Genomic DNA, 20,848 nt, shown 5'->3' on the forward strand with positions numbered 1-20,848 from the left:
ACTAGCACCGTCCCTTTGACTGTTCTAAGAAATGTGTTTACCAGTTCCAGAGACCAAGACACAGAAACTTCCCTGGTCATTGTTCAGCCAACCACAATCTGCTCAAAAGTCAGCAGGCTGAGCCCGTAATCTCCAGTAGCACCAGGCCTTTTGATTGACAACCTACCCTCCACCATCCACCCTGGCCCACATAACACCTGTGGCATCATCTATATGCATCTGCATGCTTTCATTTGATTTGATTCTAAACATCACATTTTAAAGAGAACAAGGAGGGAAGGAGAGATGTGCTGAAGGGTTAAACGGAAATGAATCAGCCTGCTCTGGAGTGTAATTTAGATTTCCCTGACCTGCAAATGTTTTATGTTCAGGATTGCATCCACCCAAGTGCACGTACATATTGTACACATCTGTATGGAGAAGACAGGAGCAGTCACCACAAGCCCTACACACACTCCTCCCCTGGCTTAAAGCTGTGATTAGCTCTCTGTTTTCCCATAAACCTTTTTTTATCAGGGTCACAATTCAAAAATGCACATACGTTAGCTGTATAAAAAGCCATATATGAGAGAGGAATCTCTCCTGATGATATTAATGAAAAAGAAAATGTTAATGAGAACCATGCTCCAGGAAGTAAAAATTTTATTTTCTACGTTTATACGTATGCATGTGTGCGCACACACGTACCTTTTGGACTGGACTAGAGGGCTATGCAGTAGTCATCAGTAATGTTAGACCTCTGTAATTCAAATATAGTTCTATGTAAGTTAGGAGTCATATTCATGCCCTAAAACTATTTAAATGGTTAATTCATTTTCAGTAGTATTTTGAAATTTCAGTAGTATTTTGAAATGAATATTCGATCCTATCTTTAGAAGCAGCAATAAATATAACAGCATGAAGATCAAAAGTCAAATTTCACATGTGGAGTAGTTTTGTTTTTATTTACTAGCAGAAAGCTCTTTGGCTTAATCATTCTGAATCCTGTTGGACCTGGGTGTCACATTGTAACAGTCTATTTAACCCAGAAGTCTCCCTGCATAGCCTATGTTTCTACAGTTGGGAAGGCTTAATTCACAATGAACAAAGTGACACTACTCTACAAAATGATACTCTCCTTTTAACAGTGCTTCTTGGTGAATTTTGAGTCCTAGTTTTTCTTTGTATCTCCAAGTCCTAACTTTCAATTTTGACCTCTACTATACATGGAATTTCCCAGTCTCCTACATTGCTGAGTTGCCTCAATCCCCAAAGATCTACATTAGGGCCCATATATACCTGGCCACCCTTCCCAGAAAACTTCATGGATCATCACCATGTGCTGTCACCACTATCTAGCCATTCCCTCTCTAAAATCTGAAGCTCTTCTCAGCCTCATGTGTCCTTCATACTCAGTAAACACCCATTTTAGCTTAATTCTGCTTCCTGCAACCTGCCTTCATTCTTTCTTGGCTTTCTCCCAAGCCTTGATCCAAGTTCTCACAATCAGTAAGCCAACTGTTATAACCATTAACCACAAAATTGTCTTCACAACTCTCAGTCAGTACTTCCCAACCTGGTAGCAGTGCCTTCTTAACACAAACCTTCTAGTAGACCTTTAAGATGACATATGCTGAGACCCATCAAATAAAGATACAGCATGCGGTGTTACATAGGCAAATTTAATCAAGAAGTCTTTCCTCCATGGAATACTGCTAGGTAACAGACATTCCCTGGAGATATATGAACAAAAATCTACTTACATCAGGTAGGGAACCAGCAGTAGACCAACGTACCACTGAAGTCCCAATTGGTGAAACAATGAGTTTGGTTGGGATGTATAGGCATAAGGGTAAAAGGTTACTTATAGAAGCAGAAATTACTCAGACAGTTCCATCATCAAAGTCCACCCCAGCATGGGTGGCAGGCAGCTCACCAAAGCTACAAATCTATGTGCACACTGAACAGCCTACAGGCATTTCAACAGGTTGGAAAATAAACCTTCCAGTAGCTCAGTGGGTCTGAACTTCTTCCAGGCTACTAGGCTGGTCTCTACTTCCAGGAATATCCTTACAGCTATGTGTACTTGGGGGTGGGGGGGAAGAGGTTCTAATCAATCTTGTCAGTTTATGGGACTTCCTGAGGTTTTTGAGTTCTTCATTTCCTAAGCTTAACAGCTTTACTGCAGGATAGAATATTTCACCCCATCCCACACCCATCCCCATATCCACTCTTTAGAACATACAACTGTTTTTCCTCTCTTTTAACTTCCTGTGTCTTAACAAGTACCCCATCCCCAGTTTTACCTCAGAGGAAGTTGTTACACATCAGATACCAATTGATATCTTATTGGGCAATATTCTTTGAAACCTTTTGGCCTGTGTTGCCTAAGTAATTTTCTACAAATCTCATCATGTTATCCCTCTCTTTAAAACCCCTTCTGATGATACCCCAGGGTTTTGGGATTATGTCTCAAAGACTATATTTCACTATCAGTCCCTCATCTGGTATTGAAGTCTCATGACCCCCATGCTTCATCCTCAGACCTACTTGGAGCTATGCGACCATGCCATAGTTGTGCATGATATGGGTATAAGCCTACATGGTTAGATGCTGTCCCTATTCCTGTTTTCCTAGCTAACTATTCATGTTGTTTCTTCTGCATCACTGCCCCCAACCTATCCATAACGACATAGTTGTACTATGTAATGTAGTCTCTTTTGGTAAAACTGATCATGTTTTTTAGTAGTTTTCTCCTTCTCTACATGACAGGTCCCTATAATATAATAACCACTTACATTCATCTAAAATCCCCAGCATCTAACATAGTGCCCAGTGGGTACCCAAATGTTTGGTAAAAGTATGACTGAGTAAAGGAAGGGGTGAGATGAGTTATGAGCATAATAAGCAGCTCATACTATGCTAAACCTGGAAATCTAATCCTAGAAACAGAACATAAATGTCATTTTGCATTAAGGGCAGTAATATGATTTGAAGCACCAAGGAAATGAACTCAACTCTAAATTAAACTACCAAATGAAACATTTTTAAAAATCAATGCAGGCAGAATTTATTGACATTCTAAACATAAGGAAATCTTTGAAAAATACAGGTCACATGAGCATATTTCTGTATAAAAATATAGCCTTTAAGTGGTCTCTTTATTGTATATTTCTTAAATTTCTTATAAAAATAATGAAGCCACAACCTCGCTATGAATCATGCATGGCAGCTAATATATGCAGCATAAACGGTATCTTTATTATTTGTCTTTATTACATATATTTTAAAATACTCCTTACCAGAGATTTACCTTTTCATACCAGAATGTGACCTTAAGTGATGATTCATGAAGACAAGTATTTTTCATTTAATTTTATTACATTTACCTTGCTTTCTTTCCTCTGTATACATTTTCTTTCTGAATGCTAACTCTAACTTAAAGAACTGAAGCTTCACCAAGTCATCTCAATATGGTCACAACATTATCACAGACTTTGAAGGCTTTTCTGATGTAAAATTTCATCTTCCATGATTTCTACAAATCTATAAAGACAGTTTTTTACCTTTGTAAACATACTGGAGAAATTTATTAAGCATATATAATACAAGCTTTAGGAACAGGATCCAGACATAAATAATAGGTAAAAAGATAGATGAACAATACATACATGCATACATACATACATACATAGAGTTAGCAGATAGGTAGATAATGATAGAATAATGGTAGATAGATAGATAGATAGATAGATAGATAGATAGATAGATAGATAGATAGATAGATAGATAGATAGATAGACAGATAGATAGACAGACAGACAGGAAGGAAGGATTGATTAATCTGGTCCTCTCCCATGCCTGGAATGTCAGAATGCCCAGAAAAGCCAATTCCTATTGCTTATTGGGGACACAGCTTCCTTAGTGATCAAATAGTCTGATAAAATGAGGATCTGTGACAGCTGGATATTTGCTTTACATCTTTGAAATATCTGCATTCAGAATCTTCTCATTCATCCAGTCATCAATTCAGGAAACATTTATGAACTGCATGTTTTTTGCCAGACACTCTGCTGTGCACTAGGGAGTACATAGATGAACTTTTCTCAGAAGATTCCTAATCCTAGATATGTTCAGGGAAACAGAGGAAATAGCAGACACATGAGCTATAAGCATTCTCAGAAGAGATAAGGTACCCATCCTAAGTCAGGGTGTGGTGGAAGGGAGCCATTCACTGAGAGGCACGGAAAATAGAGCAGGCTTTCAGAAGGAATGACCTGCAAGCTGGGCCTTCTAGGATGCCTTGGAAGTTTATGGGTGAGCAAGAAGCTGAAAGGCATAGTGAAGAACATGATCAAAAGCCTGGGCAGAAGTGTCTGTGTGCCCAGAGAAGGATGAATTATCTATTGCAGTTCCCCTAGTACATGGTAGAGCTCAAAGAATAAGCCATTGAGACTGTCATGGTCTAGTGTGCAAGGACCCAGAAAGGCATTTTCTGGAGTCTGGTCTTTATCTTACAGGTGCTCAGAATCTCCCCGAAGCTTTAGGTATAGATAAAGTACCCAGATGATCTTAACATTCTTCCTTACGACTGTTTTTGTCCTTGTGCTGTGACAGACTTTGCATGAGGTTATGAATAATTTATCTGAGGACTGCCCTTTAATCAGGTCCTATCTGGAACTTGACAGTCTATCCTTGATTTTAAGAGAGTGGTTACACTATAAGACCCTTGGAGTAAGACAAATTATTTTCACCATCTACTAAGTAAGTTTGAAGGAAAGAGAAAACAAACCTACATTTTTCTCTTATTTCATTTTTCACATTTAATAAGGAACTCTAGTTGAATACTTTGAATCTAATAACTGTTTATACTCAGCTCCTTGATCAGTTTTAGAGTATGTAACCAAAATGAACAGGATCCCATGTGCCTCAAAAAGTATTTGAATAGAGAAAAAATGTAGCCATTAATCACTGAAGTGCTCTATAGTTATATAAGTACCAACATCAATAGGAAAATTACTATATTTTCGGTCAACAGATAACCCCTAGGATTCTGTGTATACTAGCTGCCATACATCTCCATACGTCTTTGTGCCTGGTGACCTCAGGAGGCCTTTGGGTGTCTTGACTGAATTTTCATCTTTAATGACAAAAAAAAAAATGTGGTTTGACTTCATTTTGAAGTTTGTAGGGATATGGTCTTATGAACTAGACATCTACATCTCTCACTGCACTCTCAATGATATAAATATTTAAATACATCACATACCTCTAGAATATATTAAGAAATGGCACTGTATTTTTCAGCTCATCTCTAGCCAGTGATTATGAGGAAACAAATGAACCTGAGGTTTTTTTTAGTGGGGAAACTACATGGAAGGAAACACTAGAAATGAACTCCTTCAATCCTAAGTTCTCCTATTAAATATATAACCAAAATGCTGGAGAATATTTTGAGTGCAAATCCCATACACTTAGTATGAGCAATAAAAAAAGTAAAATCTCTTCATCTGTATATTTAACAGGTTGATGGAAGAACAATTTAAAATTGCTGTTTGGGTCTGGGGATATGACTCCATGACAGAGCACATCCTTTAATAAGCATGAGGCCCTGGGTTCAGTCTCAACACTAGGAGGAAAGCTCTCTTTTAAAAATGAAATGCAGTCTAAGGATATAGATCAGCAGGAAAGTATCTGGTAAGCATGCTGGGTTCAATCTCAGTACTACTAAATCACTAAACAGCTAGGTAGATAGCTGGACAGGCAAATGGACAGACAGATGGCTACACAGAGACACAGATGGATTCCGGTAAGGTCTACCCACTCTCCAGAATCCCAGTGAGGGGTAGTCACTTGTTGTAGTGGTTTTTTAAGGGTAAAACACAAGGCCACCGTATTTCCCATGTGGCTTTGTCATTTTTCAAAAACTACAACTTCCGGCATTCCAGGAATTTAACTTGTCCTGGAGCTTACAGGCCACACTTACAGGTTGACTTTGGCTCTTACAAGTGGGCAATGGCCAAAGGAACCAATGCAAAGAAAAACACTCTCACTGTGTTAGAGTGGCAATGGCCAGAAACCATTGTATCAACTTACATTTTTCAGCAAATTTTATATTTTCAAAGTTTCTGAAACCCAGCAACATGGTTCAGCCTGTAAAACCACTTGCTGAACCTGAGTTCGATTTTAAGAAGCCACTTAAGGGTGTAAGGAGAGAAATGATTCTATACACTTTTTCCCTCTGATCTCCACATGTGTATCATGATATGCATACCTGCACACACACACACATACACACACACACACACACACACACACACACACACACTAATAAGTACATAAATAAGTACGTTTTAAAAGTTTCTAGAATTGATAGATTTCCTGAAGGTTGTTTTGCTATCCAGTGACTGACAAGCCCACTGAATTGACTTGATTCTTTTCCTTCCTTCCTTCCTTCCTTCTTTCCTTCCTCCCTCCCTCCTTTCCTTCCTTCTTCCTTTCCTTCCTTTCTTCTTCCCTTCCTTCCTTTCTTGTTTCCTTCCTTCTCCCCTTTCTTCCCTTCCTCCCTCCCTCCCTCCCTCCCTCCCTCCCTTCCTTCCTTTCTTTCTTTCTGCCTTTTATTTTTTTTTTTATTGTATGGGTGTTTTGCCTGCATGTTTATCTGTATACTATCTACATGCAATACCCAAGGAGACCAAAAGAGAATCTCACACCCTAGGATTGGACTTACCTAGGATTAGGTAACCTAGGATTAAGATGGTTGTAAGCTGCCATGTGGGCACTAGGAATCAAATCCTAGGTCCTCTATAAGAGCAGCCAGTGTTCTTAAGCCCTAAGCCATCTCTCTGATCCCTTGACTTGGTTCTTATAAGACAGGGCAACAGTATGAATTAGTTTATCACCTCTCACTAGATAGTAGTCTTTTAAGGCTTGCAGCCCCTGGAACCAGGTTTAGATAGTCATCCATTAAGTGGCTTTCCTGGCAGGACTCAGGTCCAATTCCTCTGACTAATAACTAAAGTCCTACAGTTCCTGTCCCTGGTTTTCTGAGCAGTTGACTAAGGTGAGAACAGGGGTATGTTTCAGCCCTAATATCTTACTGGCGGCTACCTAATAAGACCTCTGTCGAGGAGGGTGACATCTAGCCTGTTGGAGCTACTTTCCTTCAATGCAAACTCCCAGCTTTTAGACCTAGATTAAATGTCTCAACAAACCAGGGGCAGCAAGAGAATAACTAGAGACTGTTCCTAAGAAACCAATGAGCACCCTGAAATGTCTGGGTTGAGCTGCACCAACCTAGTTAAGCCATGGTTTTAGCATATATGAACTAGGGTTCTATCAGAGTGTAGTAACAGAAATCTCAAAGTTGTAGTAGCTTCAAAGACTAGAAGAGTATTTAGCGTAAGAAGAGTAGGCAGGGCTTCTCAGTCAACGGTGAAACCTACTCTATCTTTTTCATATCACATGTACCCCATTTGCATATTGCATGCACACCATGCCAATTCCTGGCAGCAAGGAGGGGGCATTGGCAGGAGGGGGCATTGGTCTCTCTTTAGATGAGGTCTTTGAAATTGCATACATCCATCTGTTTATATCCCGTTAGCCATCATTTAGTCCAGTGGCTTTGCTTGCTTTCAAGGGAGCTTGCCAAATATAGCTTATACAGAAAAACCGTGTACCATGCTGAAAACTGAGGGCCCTTAAAAGGGAAGGGACAAATACTTGGAAAAAGCCAACAGTCTGTGCCCCAGGAGGCCTCGTTCCTGTCTCAAGCAGCCAGATTATAACTATTAAGTTCCATGTAAACAAAGTGTTTTACTGCGGTCCCTCTGAAAACCACTGACATGAGGCTATTTTTCTTGCATACCAGATTTCAGCGCCTCTGGCTCCCAGTGTCCTTAGAAATCACCAGTCCAGATGAGTTCTTCAGAAACCTGGCTCCTAAATCTCACATTGCCCAGTGTGGTTGAGTGAGTGCTTCCATGTGGGGAGAGAGGACAGTCCTTTCTCTCTGCAAATTAATTTTTTCTGGGTTGATTCTGGTGGCAGGAGGTCCCTCTTCCTCATGCTGGAAGCTACACAGATTATTTTCATTGGATCATAAATATGTTGAACACTTTATTATACTAACCTTTTAAACCAGTTTGCTTTAGTGGCTACAAATCACAGTTCAGGGGCAAATTTCTAAGATTCCAGGGCTCCTGAATTCCTGGATGCTCAAGTTAAATACCTGAGATTATAAGTGGGGAGTTACAAAATCTTTGCTACACAATTCACTGCAAAGACAAGAAGCAAAGCCCTTCGGACTGACTCCTGGTTTGTCAAAAAAAAAAAAAACACTTCCCTACTCTTTATTCAACCAAGAATAAGATAGTAATGAGAGCCCTTGCCTGTATTGACCCTTTTTGCTTTGCTTGCCCAGTGTTCCAGGACCTGTGGAGGAGGGATTCAGAAACGTGATGTTCTTTGTAAGCAGCGTATGGCTGATGGCAGCTTCCTAGAGCTTCCAGAGACCTTTTGTTCAGCCTCCAAACCAACCTCCCAGCAAGGGTGCAAGAAAGATGACTGCCCCAGTGAGTGGCTTCTCTCAGACTGGTCAGAGGTAGGTATGCTTCTCAGGATGAGAGAATGCACGGGAGAGAAGAGAAGTCACCTCACACATACACAAGAGACCAGAAAGCTCTCCTCAGAGTGTGGAATGGCATTGTATGGTAGAGTGCATAATAACTAGGCTATGGGCATATTTTATTATGGGAACCTAGGCTACGCAGCCAGCCCTTACCTAACAGTTGAAAATCGGAAACCTGCAGTTACAAATGGGATCTCCCTCGGACAAACCCAAAACCCAGGGTTCTTCAGGTCTTTCTGCACCTAGCCCCTCCTCCTGACAGTCATGCTCCCATGGCCTACTCCCAGATCTTTCCAGTCTCTGCTCAGGAAGGGCAAGGCCTCCCTGGTTCTTCTCTTCCAAGTTTCTGGACAATAAAGGATGTGATTTATTAGGAAAAGAAGGCCAAGGAAATCCTGCCTCTTTACTGTTAGTTTCCTGACTCTAAAACTTGAATAACTTCCCAGCAAGAGAACTTGATTTCTCCATTGCTGTGCACTTGGGGAAGTGGTGGCTCAGCGTTCTCAGCTCCAGATGGGGCCTGGAGTTAGGGATCCCAAACTTAACCTCCAACTTACCTGCTTCTCCGAGTAATTCTTGTTTTGACACTGGCATGAATGCATTTACATCCGGATTCAAAGAGTCACCCAAACTGCTTCTAGATTCTGAATCTAGTCACCTAGATTCTTTGAGTTGCCTTTAACTACACAGCTCCAAAGACCTGTGTGTCTTCCACAGAGAAGTCTAAACATCATTGCTGTACAAGAAAACTCAGCAACTGGCAGAAAGATTGGTATGTCCAAATCATATCCAAGACTCTTCTCTTTCTTATGTTGGCTTTTTAGTGTATAGCATGCGACTCACAGTTTGGAGCTGCTGATGGTTTAAATGTGTATCACAGGGACATGTTCTTCCAGACGGAAAAGCCTGAGGAAATAAAGATGAGGAAATAAAGATTTCAACATGGAATTCTTGCTTTGTACATTACCAGCCTGTTCAGAGTCCATCTGCTAGTGCCTTCTAAGGGCACTGGGGTTGTAAAAGAACCTAAATTACCATCATAATCTATTAGCAAAATTACCTCTGGCTGTGTCTCACCCCAGATGTTTCAGAACAGAAAGGAGAATGGTTATTTTGATGTTTTAGAAACAGTTTGTATTTCAGCAGAATACAGGAATGGAAGGGCAGAGGAAAATATGTACCTATTTAAATGTGTGTGTACACAGACATGCTGGTTGGTGATTTTTAGTTGACCAAACTAAAACAGCCATGTTTTAAAGCTGTCTGACTCCTTGCCCTTTGGATCCTTGGATCTGGTACTGTCATTTATGGTCAAACAGGTGTCAGATAGAATCTAGAGTCCCTAATCACCAGGCAACATAAGCAGAACAACAGAAAACTGTTGATTTGGGAGGCATTATACATGAAAAAGATCATATTAAGAAATGCCTACACAGAGCAGAGCCCTGGTGTATGTGCCAAGCGGCTGTGGTAAAGACAACATCCTGACAAAGTGTCTATTGGCCGATGGGCTATGGTGGATGGTCGATGCAGAAAGGACTATATTGTTGCGGGAATTATAAAAAATGAATCCACCCTGCAAACTCTTGCTTTCCTGCAAGGCCACATTCATGTGCTGATACCGTTCACCCTCAATACTAAGTTCCAGGTGTTTTCTTCCAGCAAGCTACATCTCACTCACATGCAACTCTTTGCACATCCCCACAATCATTCATCTAGATAGCGCCTAGGACCCGGTAAGTAAAGCATGCCTCTTAAGGCCTTAATATCAATCAGATTTATATAATAATAAAATCACAATTTACAAGATGCCAATACAATAATTTTAGAACCAAATAATAAAGACAATATTCTAACCCAATTAAACTATTTGGTAAAAACCATTGCTTGGTTGTATAACCACGTAGAGTCTGACTCGTCCTCATTGTCTACCTCCATGATCACGACCTCTCTCCTCCTGCTCCTGACCTTTCTCCTCCTCCAACTCTAGCTCCACCTCTCTATTCCTGTCCAATCACAGGCCTATCACTGCCCTAATGTGATTGGACAGAGAAAATGCTGTAGCACTCTATATGTCTAATAATTGCCTCCCCTCCATCCTCTGACATTTGTGGCCTTTGGGGGAGGGGGGTATAGAACACAGAACATTCATTAGAAAGTGATTTAAAAGAAGACCCCTTGTGGTTTAAGCACCAAAGGAAGGAACCCACTGAACTGAATCATATTAACCAAAGTAGACCATTAGAAGAGGATCTTGTAGAGTTAAGAGTTCAGACACAAAGACAAGCAAAGCTGGCTCCAAACCCTGACTCTCTCTTAGCAACTGTACAGCATGAAGCTCATTGCTTAATCTTTCTACCCCTTAGTCTGACTGTTTTCAAAATGAAGATAACAGAGTGAATCATGTAGGCAGAGTCTTGATTAAATGAGACATATGAAGAACTTGGGTCTAGTTTACCTTAACCCTTGCTATGATGGTGGTTCCCTACCTTCTGGGCTCATTATCAGGAGAAAGAAGGATCTAGGTAAACACTCCATTGCCTGCAGTGGCTGGGCTCAGGGTCTCCCTTGTGCTTTGCTCTTCTCCCTAAGGAAATAAAAGGTCAGATTTGGTAAAGTAGGAAGGGTTAGCCCTTATCTAAAGTTCTGAGCTATTGGGGTTTATGAATGGAAGTTTCTGGCATTGAAGAGAGGCTAGAAATAGTAAAATACAATCTCTCAATCATAGGAGCACAACTGGGGCTTACTGGTACTAGCCTAGCTTCTTGGGTCAGTAACAGAGAGACTCTTGTTTCAAGAGAGTTATGTGGTGAGTGACATACTATAACACTGTGTGTCATCTTCTGGCTTCTGCACATGCAGTGAACGAATGAGAGTTCACATGTGCATACACACACACACACACACACACACACGCACATATACACACACACACACATTTTAAAATCTAAAACAATATGATGACTGTGTGGTTAAAGCAGGAGTGGGCTAACAGGTCTCCAGTGGTGGGAGTCACCATCACTGAGAAGCAGCCCCTGCATCACCTCCTCACCATGGTTACCAGGCATGGCTTGAGAGACTGAACTTCAGCTTAGCTTCCTTACTTTACAGATGTGGAGCTTGATGCTAGAGGTGGAACGAGACTACCAAAGTCTCAGCTGACCTTGGCCTGCAGTCTAGCTAGCGGTCTGTTTTTCCACTTGACCAAACTAAAACAGCCATGTTTTAAAGCTGTCCGACTCCTTGCCCCTTGGATACTTGGCTCTGGTACTGTCATTTATGGTCAAACAGGTGTCAAATAGAATCTGGAGCCCATAATCATCAGGCAACACAAACAGAGGTCTGTTCTCAACTTGCACTAGTCCTTGGCATCTTGACTTTCTGTTGGGGTGGCAGCTGTCACACTCTGTCCCATAGGCCAGTGTCATTTCAATGTACTCACATATAAAACTTCAAAGTATAAGATAGCTTTCAGCTGTTTTTACTGTCATCTTCCCATTGGCATGCTGCCATGACCCGGGTTCGGGTCTTCATCATCTCACGCAGAGGCTGTAGCAGCCCCTCCATTCCATTCTGTTTACCCTCCCTTCCTCTCCCCTCTCCTCCCTTCTGCACAGTGTTGCCAGATTCACCTTCTCAAACACCTCTTCCATCATGTCACTCCCTCCTTCACGGCTTCCCATTGCTCTGTGGACCAATTCCAAACCTGTCTGAAAATGAAAGTTCTCCAAAGTCAGGCCCCAAGTCCCTCTCACGCTCCTGGCTGCACTCACCTCGTCAGTAAAACTGCCTTGAGTTTGCCCCAAGCCCACAACGGACTTGCACTGGATTCTTCTACTTTGTTTTGGGAATTCCTCTGCTTGCCATGCTCACCCCTATTGTGCTTGCTTATCCCACCCTGACCCTCACCATCTTCAAGGCATCGGTCAGGAGATCCCTGGTATTCTGTCGGCTCTGAATAACTATTAGCATTCTTTTTATAGTTTCTCAAAACCCACCTTCTACTGTTAGACCCTTACTAAGGTCCTTAACTACTGTTTCTTCTCTAAACAACTTTACGGACATCAAGTTAACCTATTACAAAATTAAACTTAGCTTAATATTCTTAAGGTTTGTCTATGTTATAGCACATATAAAGGATCATGCTTCTTTATTTGGCTGGATAATATTCCATTAATATAACTATTCTATACATGGTTTACCCATTCAAGAATTAATAGGCAATGAGTTCTTTCTGCTTCATGGTTATTAAAAGTAGTTGAATATTGTTAAATGACATCAGTGCCATTGTGATCACTTGCACCTAAGTCTTTGCGTAGATGTAGACTTCATTTCTCCAAATTAGATACCTACAAGGAGAATTGCCATGTCCTATAGTAATTTTTTAATCAAAATGAATAAACTCTTTTGTCTGGAAGTATGTGGGAGGAAGCACCTCGCTTTACACTCTCACCAACATTATGATGCATGACAGTAGCAAAATTACAGTTATGAAGTAGCAGCAAAAATAATTTTATGGTTGGGGGGTGGCCACAACATGAGGTGAGGGGCTCTCTTTTTTTCCTACAGCTTCACCAACACTGACTATTGTTTTCCTAACATGGTCGTCCCACTGTTCATGAAGTGATAGCTCACTGTCATTTTGATTCATATCCACCTAAAGTCTTATTTCCTTTTAGCAGTGCATTTGCTTTTTTGCCTCCCCATTTGAAGGACTGATTCTGGAGGCTAGACACTTCACCCCCCCAAACAAAGTCAGCTCACGACAGTGAACGGGAGGCATATTGGGTTAGCACTGGCTTTTCTTGTAGTCTCTCATTTAACTCACAGACTTGTAAAATAAGCATAGAAATAAAAACAGTTCCAAGAGCTTTAGTAGCTTTCCAGCTATGGAATGACTGTGTTTAGAAGTGAACAGATATTTCTGTGACTCTAAAGCCTAAGCCATATGTAACTAAGAATGGGTTAAACGCACATAGAAACCCTTACAATACAGAGTAATAGAGAATGTTAGAGGGCAAGATTTGCTGTGAGACAGATATTCTACATTGTTGTAAATACATTTCTTTCAGCGGCTGATACCTTGCCCAGTAAAGCATAATAGATTTAAGGGACCGTTCAGAACAACCGTGAGACCCTATCTAATTCAGTGGTTCTCAACCATCCTAATCCTGCAACCCTTCGATACAATTCCTCATGTTGTGGTGACCCTCCCCCTACTTCATAACTGAAATTTTGCTACTGTTATGAATCATAACGTAAATATCTGATATACAGAATTATCTGATATGCAACCCCCGTGAAAGGGTGGTTCGACCCCCAAAAGGATTGCCACCCACAGCTAGGGAACCAATGCTCTAGTTACTGGGACTTTGATACACGTATCCTTTCTTCCTCCACCAGTGCTCTGTAAGCTGTGGGGAGGGCACCCAGACTCGAAGTGCCATTTGCCAGAGGGTGCTGAAAACGGGGGTCTCCACTATTGTCAATTCCACTCTGTGCCCTCCCCTGCCCTTCTCTTCTTCCATCAGACCCTGTATGCTGGCAACCTGTGCAAGTGAGTATGTCAGGACTCTTGGGGGTGGAATATGGAACCCCATTATAAAAAACCCAGCATCCACAGCCACCAGGCAAGAACCTCCCCTGAGCCCCTGCCCCAGAGCGGTGGAGCATTGTGGGGCAACAGAGACTAAAAGCAGTTGTGGCTGGAGTGCCCTACTGGAGATGAAAAGGGAATCTTAATCACTCAAGTGTCTGGGCTGAGTTCTCTTCTGCCCTGCGAAAGCAATCTAGCAGGGCTTGAGCAAAGGTCACCTGCTGGCATACTAGATCTGGAAGCTTAGAGCCTCTTTATTCCTAACGAAGTCTAATGTTATCCAAATTGGGGTTTTAAATGGCTCTAAACACATTTGCTCTGTGTAATATTAATCCCCAGAGTTATAACAATCCTGGGCTCCCCTCTCTGTCTATCCTGGGCCCTGGCTCTTTGCATGGCCCAGACGGTGAACATTTAACAGAGAAATGTGCTCCTCTTTGTCCTCTGCCTGCCTCGCTTAACAGTGCGCATTTCTTCTTTAAATGCTTTTAATGAGGACTGCCTTTCTCCAGGGCTCCAGGCACCTCCACCTCTTTGGTTCCTGTGGGGCTACCCCCTCACCACACCTCATTAGTGCTCTGGGTTTTGAAGGTGGGATAGCCTGATGATCCACAGCTGGTAGCCAGCTCCTTCGGGGTAAATGATGGACACACCAAAATCAATGGGAGAGTTCTCCCTGTTTGTCCTTTTTGCCCCCTGACCTCTCTGGTGGCCCTATCTCACTCTGGTTTTTTTCCCTGCTCTTGGTTCTTCTTCGGTCTGGTATCCCTCTCAAACCAGGGCCTGGCAGGCCTTCCACCAAGCACAGCCCTCACATCGCAGCTGCACGAAACATATACATCCAGACCCGCAGGCAGAGGAAGCTGCACTTCGTCGTGGGAGGATTTGCTTACCTGCTTCCCAAGACTACTGTGGTGCTCCGGTGTCCCACGCGCAGATTCCGCAAGCCCCTCATCACGTGGGAGAAGGATGGCCAGCACAGCATCAGCTCCGCTCATGTCACCGTGGCCCCTTTTGGCTACCTGAAGATCCATCGCCTCAAGCCCTCAGATGCGGGCATCTACACTTGTTCTGCAGGGCCCGCCCGGGAGCAGTTTGTGATTAAGCTCATTGGAGGCAACCGCAAGCTGGTGGCCAGGCCCCTGAGCCTTTGGAGTGAGGAAGAGGAGGCCTTGCAGGTGAGGAAGACCAATCCAAAGGAGGCCTTGCAAACCCACAAACACCAAAACGGCATCTTCTCCAACGGCAGCAAAGCTGAGAAGCGCGGCCTCACTGCAGATCCTGGGAACCGCTATGATGACATTGTGTCTAGGCTGTTGGAGCAGGGTGGCTGGCCAGGCGAGCTCCTGGCCTCGTGGGAGGTACAGGACTCCGCAGAAAGGAACGTATCCTCGGAAGAGGATCCCAATGCTGAACAGGCCCTCCTGCATCTGCCCTTCACCATGGTGGCCGAGCAGAAGCGTCTGGATGACATCCTCAGGAACCTGTCCCAGCAGCCAGAGGAGCTACGAGACCTCTACAGCAAGCACCTGGTGGCCCAGCTAGCCCAGGACATCTTCCGAAGCCATTTGGAGAACCAGGATGTGCTTCCCAAGCCCTCTGAGCAGAGGTTTCCTCCCATGGCCGTCCCACCTCACAAACACGTCTCTAGCTTCAGCAGCTCCCTAAGGAGCTCATCTGGAGAGGTTGGCGGTGGCTCCCGCAGGCCTCATCGCAAGCCCACCATCTTGCGGAAGATCTCAGCAGCACAGCAACTCTCAGCCTCCGAGGTAGTCACCCACCTGGGGCAGACTGTGGCTCTAGCCAGCGGGACCCTGAGTGTGCTTCTGCACTGTGAGGCGGTAGGCAACCCAAGGCCCACCATCCACTGGACCAGGAACGGAGATGCTGTTCAGTTCAGTGACAGGTAAGCCACATAGAACCCTGGTCTAAGAAGGGTTGGGAAAAGGAAAGGGTGGGCCCAGAAATAACCGCCCAGCTTTCAGACCTGTTTCTGCTAGATAACATTGGAGTGAAACAAAAGCACTTAATGTCTGTGAACAATATACTACCATGTTTATACCTGATCAGCACAGCTTCACTATCCCACCCCATTAGGAGCCCAAAAATGAACAAGGTACCCACTGCACAGCTTTGAATGTTAAGTAAAAGGACATCATTCCAAGCCACAGCATTATGTTTTTCTGACTCGCAAGTTGAGCCATTAAAAAGCATGGACAAGGGGACCATCTCTACATTTGTTTAGTCTCTCTGGGCTGGAGAGAGGGCAGCTAGCACCAGCTACTCCCTGTAGGCCACCCTATCCTGTCTGCTTGTGTCCTAATGTCTCACGGTCTCTGTTTCCTGGTATGTTATTGTTGGGATGACAGCACGAATTATTACTTGGCTCTTTGTCCCAAGGCCATTGATAAAACTAAAATCAACAACGGTAGTAGAAATAACAATAGCCACAATTTTAGGTACATACTACCTATGTACCAAGAACAGTGCTGCATTTTCATAATTTTTCCCTTCAATTTTATAGTGGCTGTAGTATAGTAGAATACTGACAATTTGCCAGGCATTCTCCTAGGTCACTGGAACCTCTTTCACTCATTTATAAATGACCACAGAAGTGCAAAATCCAAATGCCAGTGAGGCCTAGGGTAAAGACCTGAGCACCAGGACTTCAATATTGCCTGCACAAGTCATTCCTGAGTGTTCCACAATCAGGGTTCAGTGGTCATATGAATTTGAAAAGTGCCCTGTTAAAGCTAAACAGATGTGTTTACTGCTGCATTTTATGTCTGTTTTTTAATATATTGCTTGATTTTTTTATTATAAGAGTAATAAAATGACTATAAAGCAATTCAGATGATATCCAAATCTATAAAGTAAAAGTGCAACTTTCCCTCATCCCCAGAGACCACTACTTGTAATGATTTGGTATACATCCTTTTAGAGTTTTTCCGTGTTTTATTGTATTATATAAAGCCATCTACACACTTAAGATTTGGGGCTTTAATGGGATGTTAGTCATGCTCAGAACCTTTGAGTAGGCTTTTATTTCATGTGTTTATAATAGTGTGTAGAGATCCATATCGCCTTCTTAACAGCTGATTACTGTTCCTCGATGTATTTAACAATTCCCCAACTGGAGATTATTTGGAAGTTTTCACTTTTAACTCTTTTAGGCATCCCAATGTGTGTTCTCACTTTCCAGGAAGACAATGTCATGTGTAATGCTCTCAGAGTACTATTGATCACACACACATGCTCTCTCTCCCTCTCCCTTTCCCTCTCCTTGTCCCTCTCCCTGTCCCTCTCTTTCTCTCCCTGTCCTCTCCCTCTCCCTCCCCACTCTCTCTCTCACACACACATACACAAACACACACACACACACACACACACACAGACTTTCAGAAACACCAAAAATTTCTGAACTGGCACTTAGCAAATACTACCTTGTCCTTTCAATCCACCTTACTAGTTGCTGAGAGTCTAACTCTAATAGCTTTAAAATGGAGAAGGTTTAGTGAAATCTTGTTTAGAAGAAGCAACATGCTAGCCAGATGCTAAGAAGACTAAAGACCAAGCTAAGGGACTGTCTGTCTCCCAGGACAGTGATTGAGAAACATGGTAGCACTGAGAGGAATACACCAGAGGCTTCAGACAAACCAACAGTGTACTTTTTAAATTTATGTGTATATATTTGCAATTTTCAGTATATATGTTATATTTTATGTAGTTTTTGCTACCATAAAGATTTCCTTCCCTAGATCTAGCCTTAAAAATATTTTGTAATGTAAATTAACTGCATGCAATTGAGGAAAATCCTAAAGCTCTGTGTCTGATGTTTGACATTATAATGTTTGCAATTTATTCTGCTGGATACTAACAAATATGATCATAACTTGGTTTTCTATTCTGCATTCCAAGTTCTAGTTGAGCAAAGAGAATGACTGTATCTGCTCAGAGCATGCATGAGTCATGGGCGCCATGGGGACCACTTTGCTGTGCACTGTTGCTGACCCCTTCTATGTTGGGTGTCATTTCTTGTCCTCATCACTTTGCCGTCACGGTTCAGAAATGCTCATTTAGCTTCAGACAGAGACGTGCTGAAATGTCTAGTGCTAGACTTAGCTCAGTTAGTCTGCTTTTAGCTTAGTGCCCAGATCCACCTTCCTAGGAGTCTGCAAGATCCAGCAGCCTGTTGGTCTATTGGACTTTCCAGTTTATTAACGTGTATAATAAATATCCTAGACTACCACTGATCAAGGCTGAAAGAGAGCCAGAACCTGACATGAGAGAAATTAGTCTTACCAAAGAATGAATAATAATTCAGATGCTATTGACCCATTTTACATGTAAAACTTATTCTATGCAATGAATTCACATGATTCTTAGAAGCACATGTCAACTTCTCAGATGATAGTTTCCAAGGTGTCCTGAGTTTATTGTGACAGTCTGGTTCACTGTGCTCCTCATTTTCTTCTTCCTTTATTCTTCCAGCCCTACCACAGCTGATCCTGTGTTAAATATTGAGGATGATGGGAAAGAACATTTATTTCCTATTGATGGAACTCACAGTCTATTTAGGAAACCAAAGGGATAAAGGCAGTATTGGTCATGCTAACAGAACAATATGTCCAACTATTTATATATGTCAACTCAGTGGGAATATCTGTGATGAATGAAACAGGAGTACACGCATTTAGAGTTCTATTCCAATAACAGATATCAGAGAGAGTGTTCCTGACCATGCCATCTACAACAGGCCCCCCTCCCCAACTGTCCTAGCCCTTTAATTCTAGTATTTGACTTACAGGATTCTATGGTGATTTGATACATCATATATTCATTTATTAATTGATGATGATGTCACAGCCCTTCTATACCACTTTTATTCTAATGCTCAGATGGTAACTGACACCAAAAAGATACTAAATAGTAGGAAGAACGGCACATGGGAAAGAGAAAGAGAAGGAAGATAAACATGGAACAGTAAATAAGAAACTATGGTAATAAGTGTTTGGTTACAAAAGTAAAATAAATATGTGATGATAGAGAAGGCCTTGGTGACCACTCTGGGCACACACTCTAAGATGATTTTCTGTAAGCCAAAACCCAAATGAGGATGAGTGCTCAGGATGTGTTACCAAGAGAAAGAGGCTTTCTGGATGAATGGAAAGTTATACAAAAACTCAGAGGGAAAAATGAGACCGTTGTGTTGTAGAATCCCAAAAGAAACTCATCAGCTGCAGTGGGCAATGGAAGGAGGTCACACGACTAAGTCCCAGGGAAGCTTTGGCCTCTAAGAATCAGGAGAATATTTAGGGGACTAGTAATCAAGACAGTAAGTGGTACAGTCTAATTCCCAGTTTTACAAACTCATATATACTATGTTGTAGCATGGGAATTGTAGCAAATCGTGAGTAGGAGCTAGGAGCCTGGTAAGGGGTCTATTGCAGCAATCATTTGAATGTCACTAAGTCCCTGCTGGGCAGTCAAATGATAGCCCTCAGTGGTGAGGTAACAAACAGGGCCTAAGTGTAGCTTTCCAGAAATTACCACACTAGTTTAGGTGCAGTTTGTATGAAACTCCAATGGGCAGGAAAGGTGTAACTCCTAAGCTTTGAAAACCTAGACTGTCCTCCTTTGACCTGCATAAGTATGTATAACATGTGCACCTCCATACACACGTGGACAAACCATACACAAATGTATGCACATAATAAGGGTTATTAAAAGAGCTAATGAAATTGAGTACTGAGATATTAAACTAAGTCGCACAAGATCTCATGCTTAGACGCTGGGAGAGCTGGGGTTTGAACACATGTTATATTAAAAAAAATTACTTTAAAAAATGGCTTATACATTTTAATGACGTTATTCAAAACAAAATGAAATTATAATGGATATATATACATTTGTACTCTATACACTCAAGCAAAATATTCAAAATATTCAAAGCAAAAAGAAATTGTAGTGGATATATATACATATACATATGTGCTGTATATATACAAAATATTCAAAATATTCAAAACAAAAGGAAATTGTAATGGAAATATATATACACATATATATATACTTGTATATATATACATATATATATATATTGTACTGTATACCACACACACACATACACATATACACAGTAGTTGCCCTTGAAGCCTCAGATGTTTACCTATCACTCCATGTTTGTTCACTATGCTGCATCAGAGAACCTTTCTGGCAAACCTGCCTGTGTTGTTCTGAGACTAAAACTTCTTCAGTAGCTTGTCATCACTTGAGAATAGGCTCCAAATACCATTACACAATACACAGCACCTTTTATCTCTGGCATCTGCCCATCCCTCTAGCTTCATCTCTTACCAAATCACACCTCATAGCACTGAATTCTGCCCGTAAGCAACACCTAGTTACTTCCAGCTTATGAATTTGCATGAATAACTTCTTACCACTATATCTAGTTAATTCCTGCTCCTCCACAAAAGAAGCCTACACCAAAGGCTAGGTCAGATGATGCCATACAGGGCCCCCATGTGCCCCAGTCTGAAGTCTTTCTTACTCCCTACCATTATGAACCAGAATTAGCTTTCTGCTTTTCTATCTTACCTTCTGAACTGTGTTCATGTTTCTCAAAGGAAGACGTCTAAAAT

General features: G+C 41.9%; 1 protein-coding gene across 6 annotated transcripts in view; it reads left to right on the forward strand.

Annotated features, from left to right (window-relative positions):
• Positions 1-20,848, forward strand: part of Adamtsl1 (ADAMTS like 1) — an 895,122-nt gene that overhangs the window by 789,737 nt on the left and 84,537 nt on the right. For all 6 annotated transcript variants that reach the window (XM_031377794.1, XM_031377795.1, XM_031377796.1 and 3 more), the window contains 3 exons: positions 8,402-8,581; positions 14,012-14,165; positions 14,985-16,110. In XM_031377794.1, the coding sequence (XP_031233654.1) occupies positions 8,402-8,581; positions 14,012-14,165; positions 14,985-16,110 (1,460 nt within the window). The remainder of the gene's footprint in view (positions 1-8,401; positions 8,582-14,011; positions 14,166-14,984; positions 16,111-20,848) is intronic.

Source organism: Mastomys coucha, unplaced genomic scaffold (assembly GCF_008632895.1).
Source record: "Mastomys coucha isolate ucsf_1 unplaced genomic scaffold, UCSF_Mcou_1 pScaffold18, whole genome shotgun sequence".
Taxonomy (NCBI): domain Eukaryota; kingdom Metazoa; phylum Chordata; class Mammalia; order Rodentia; family Muridae; genus Mastomys; species Mastomys coucha.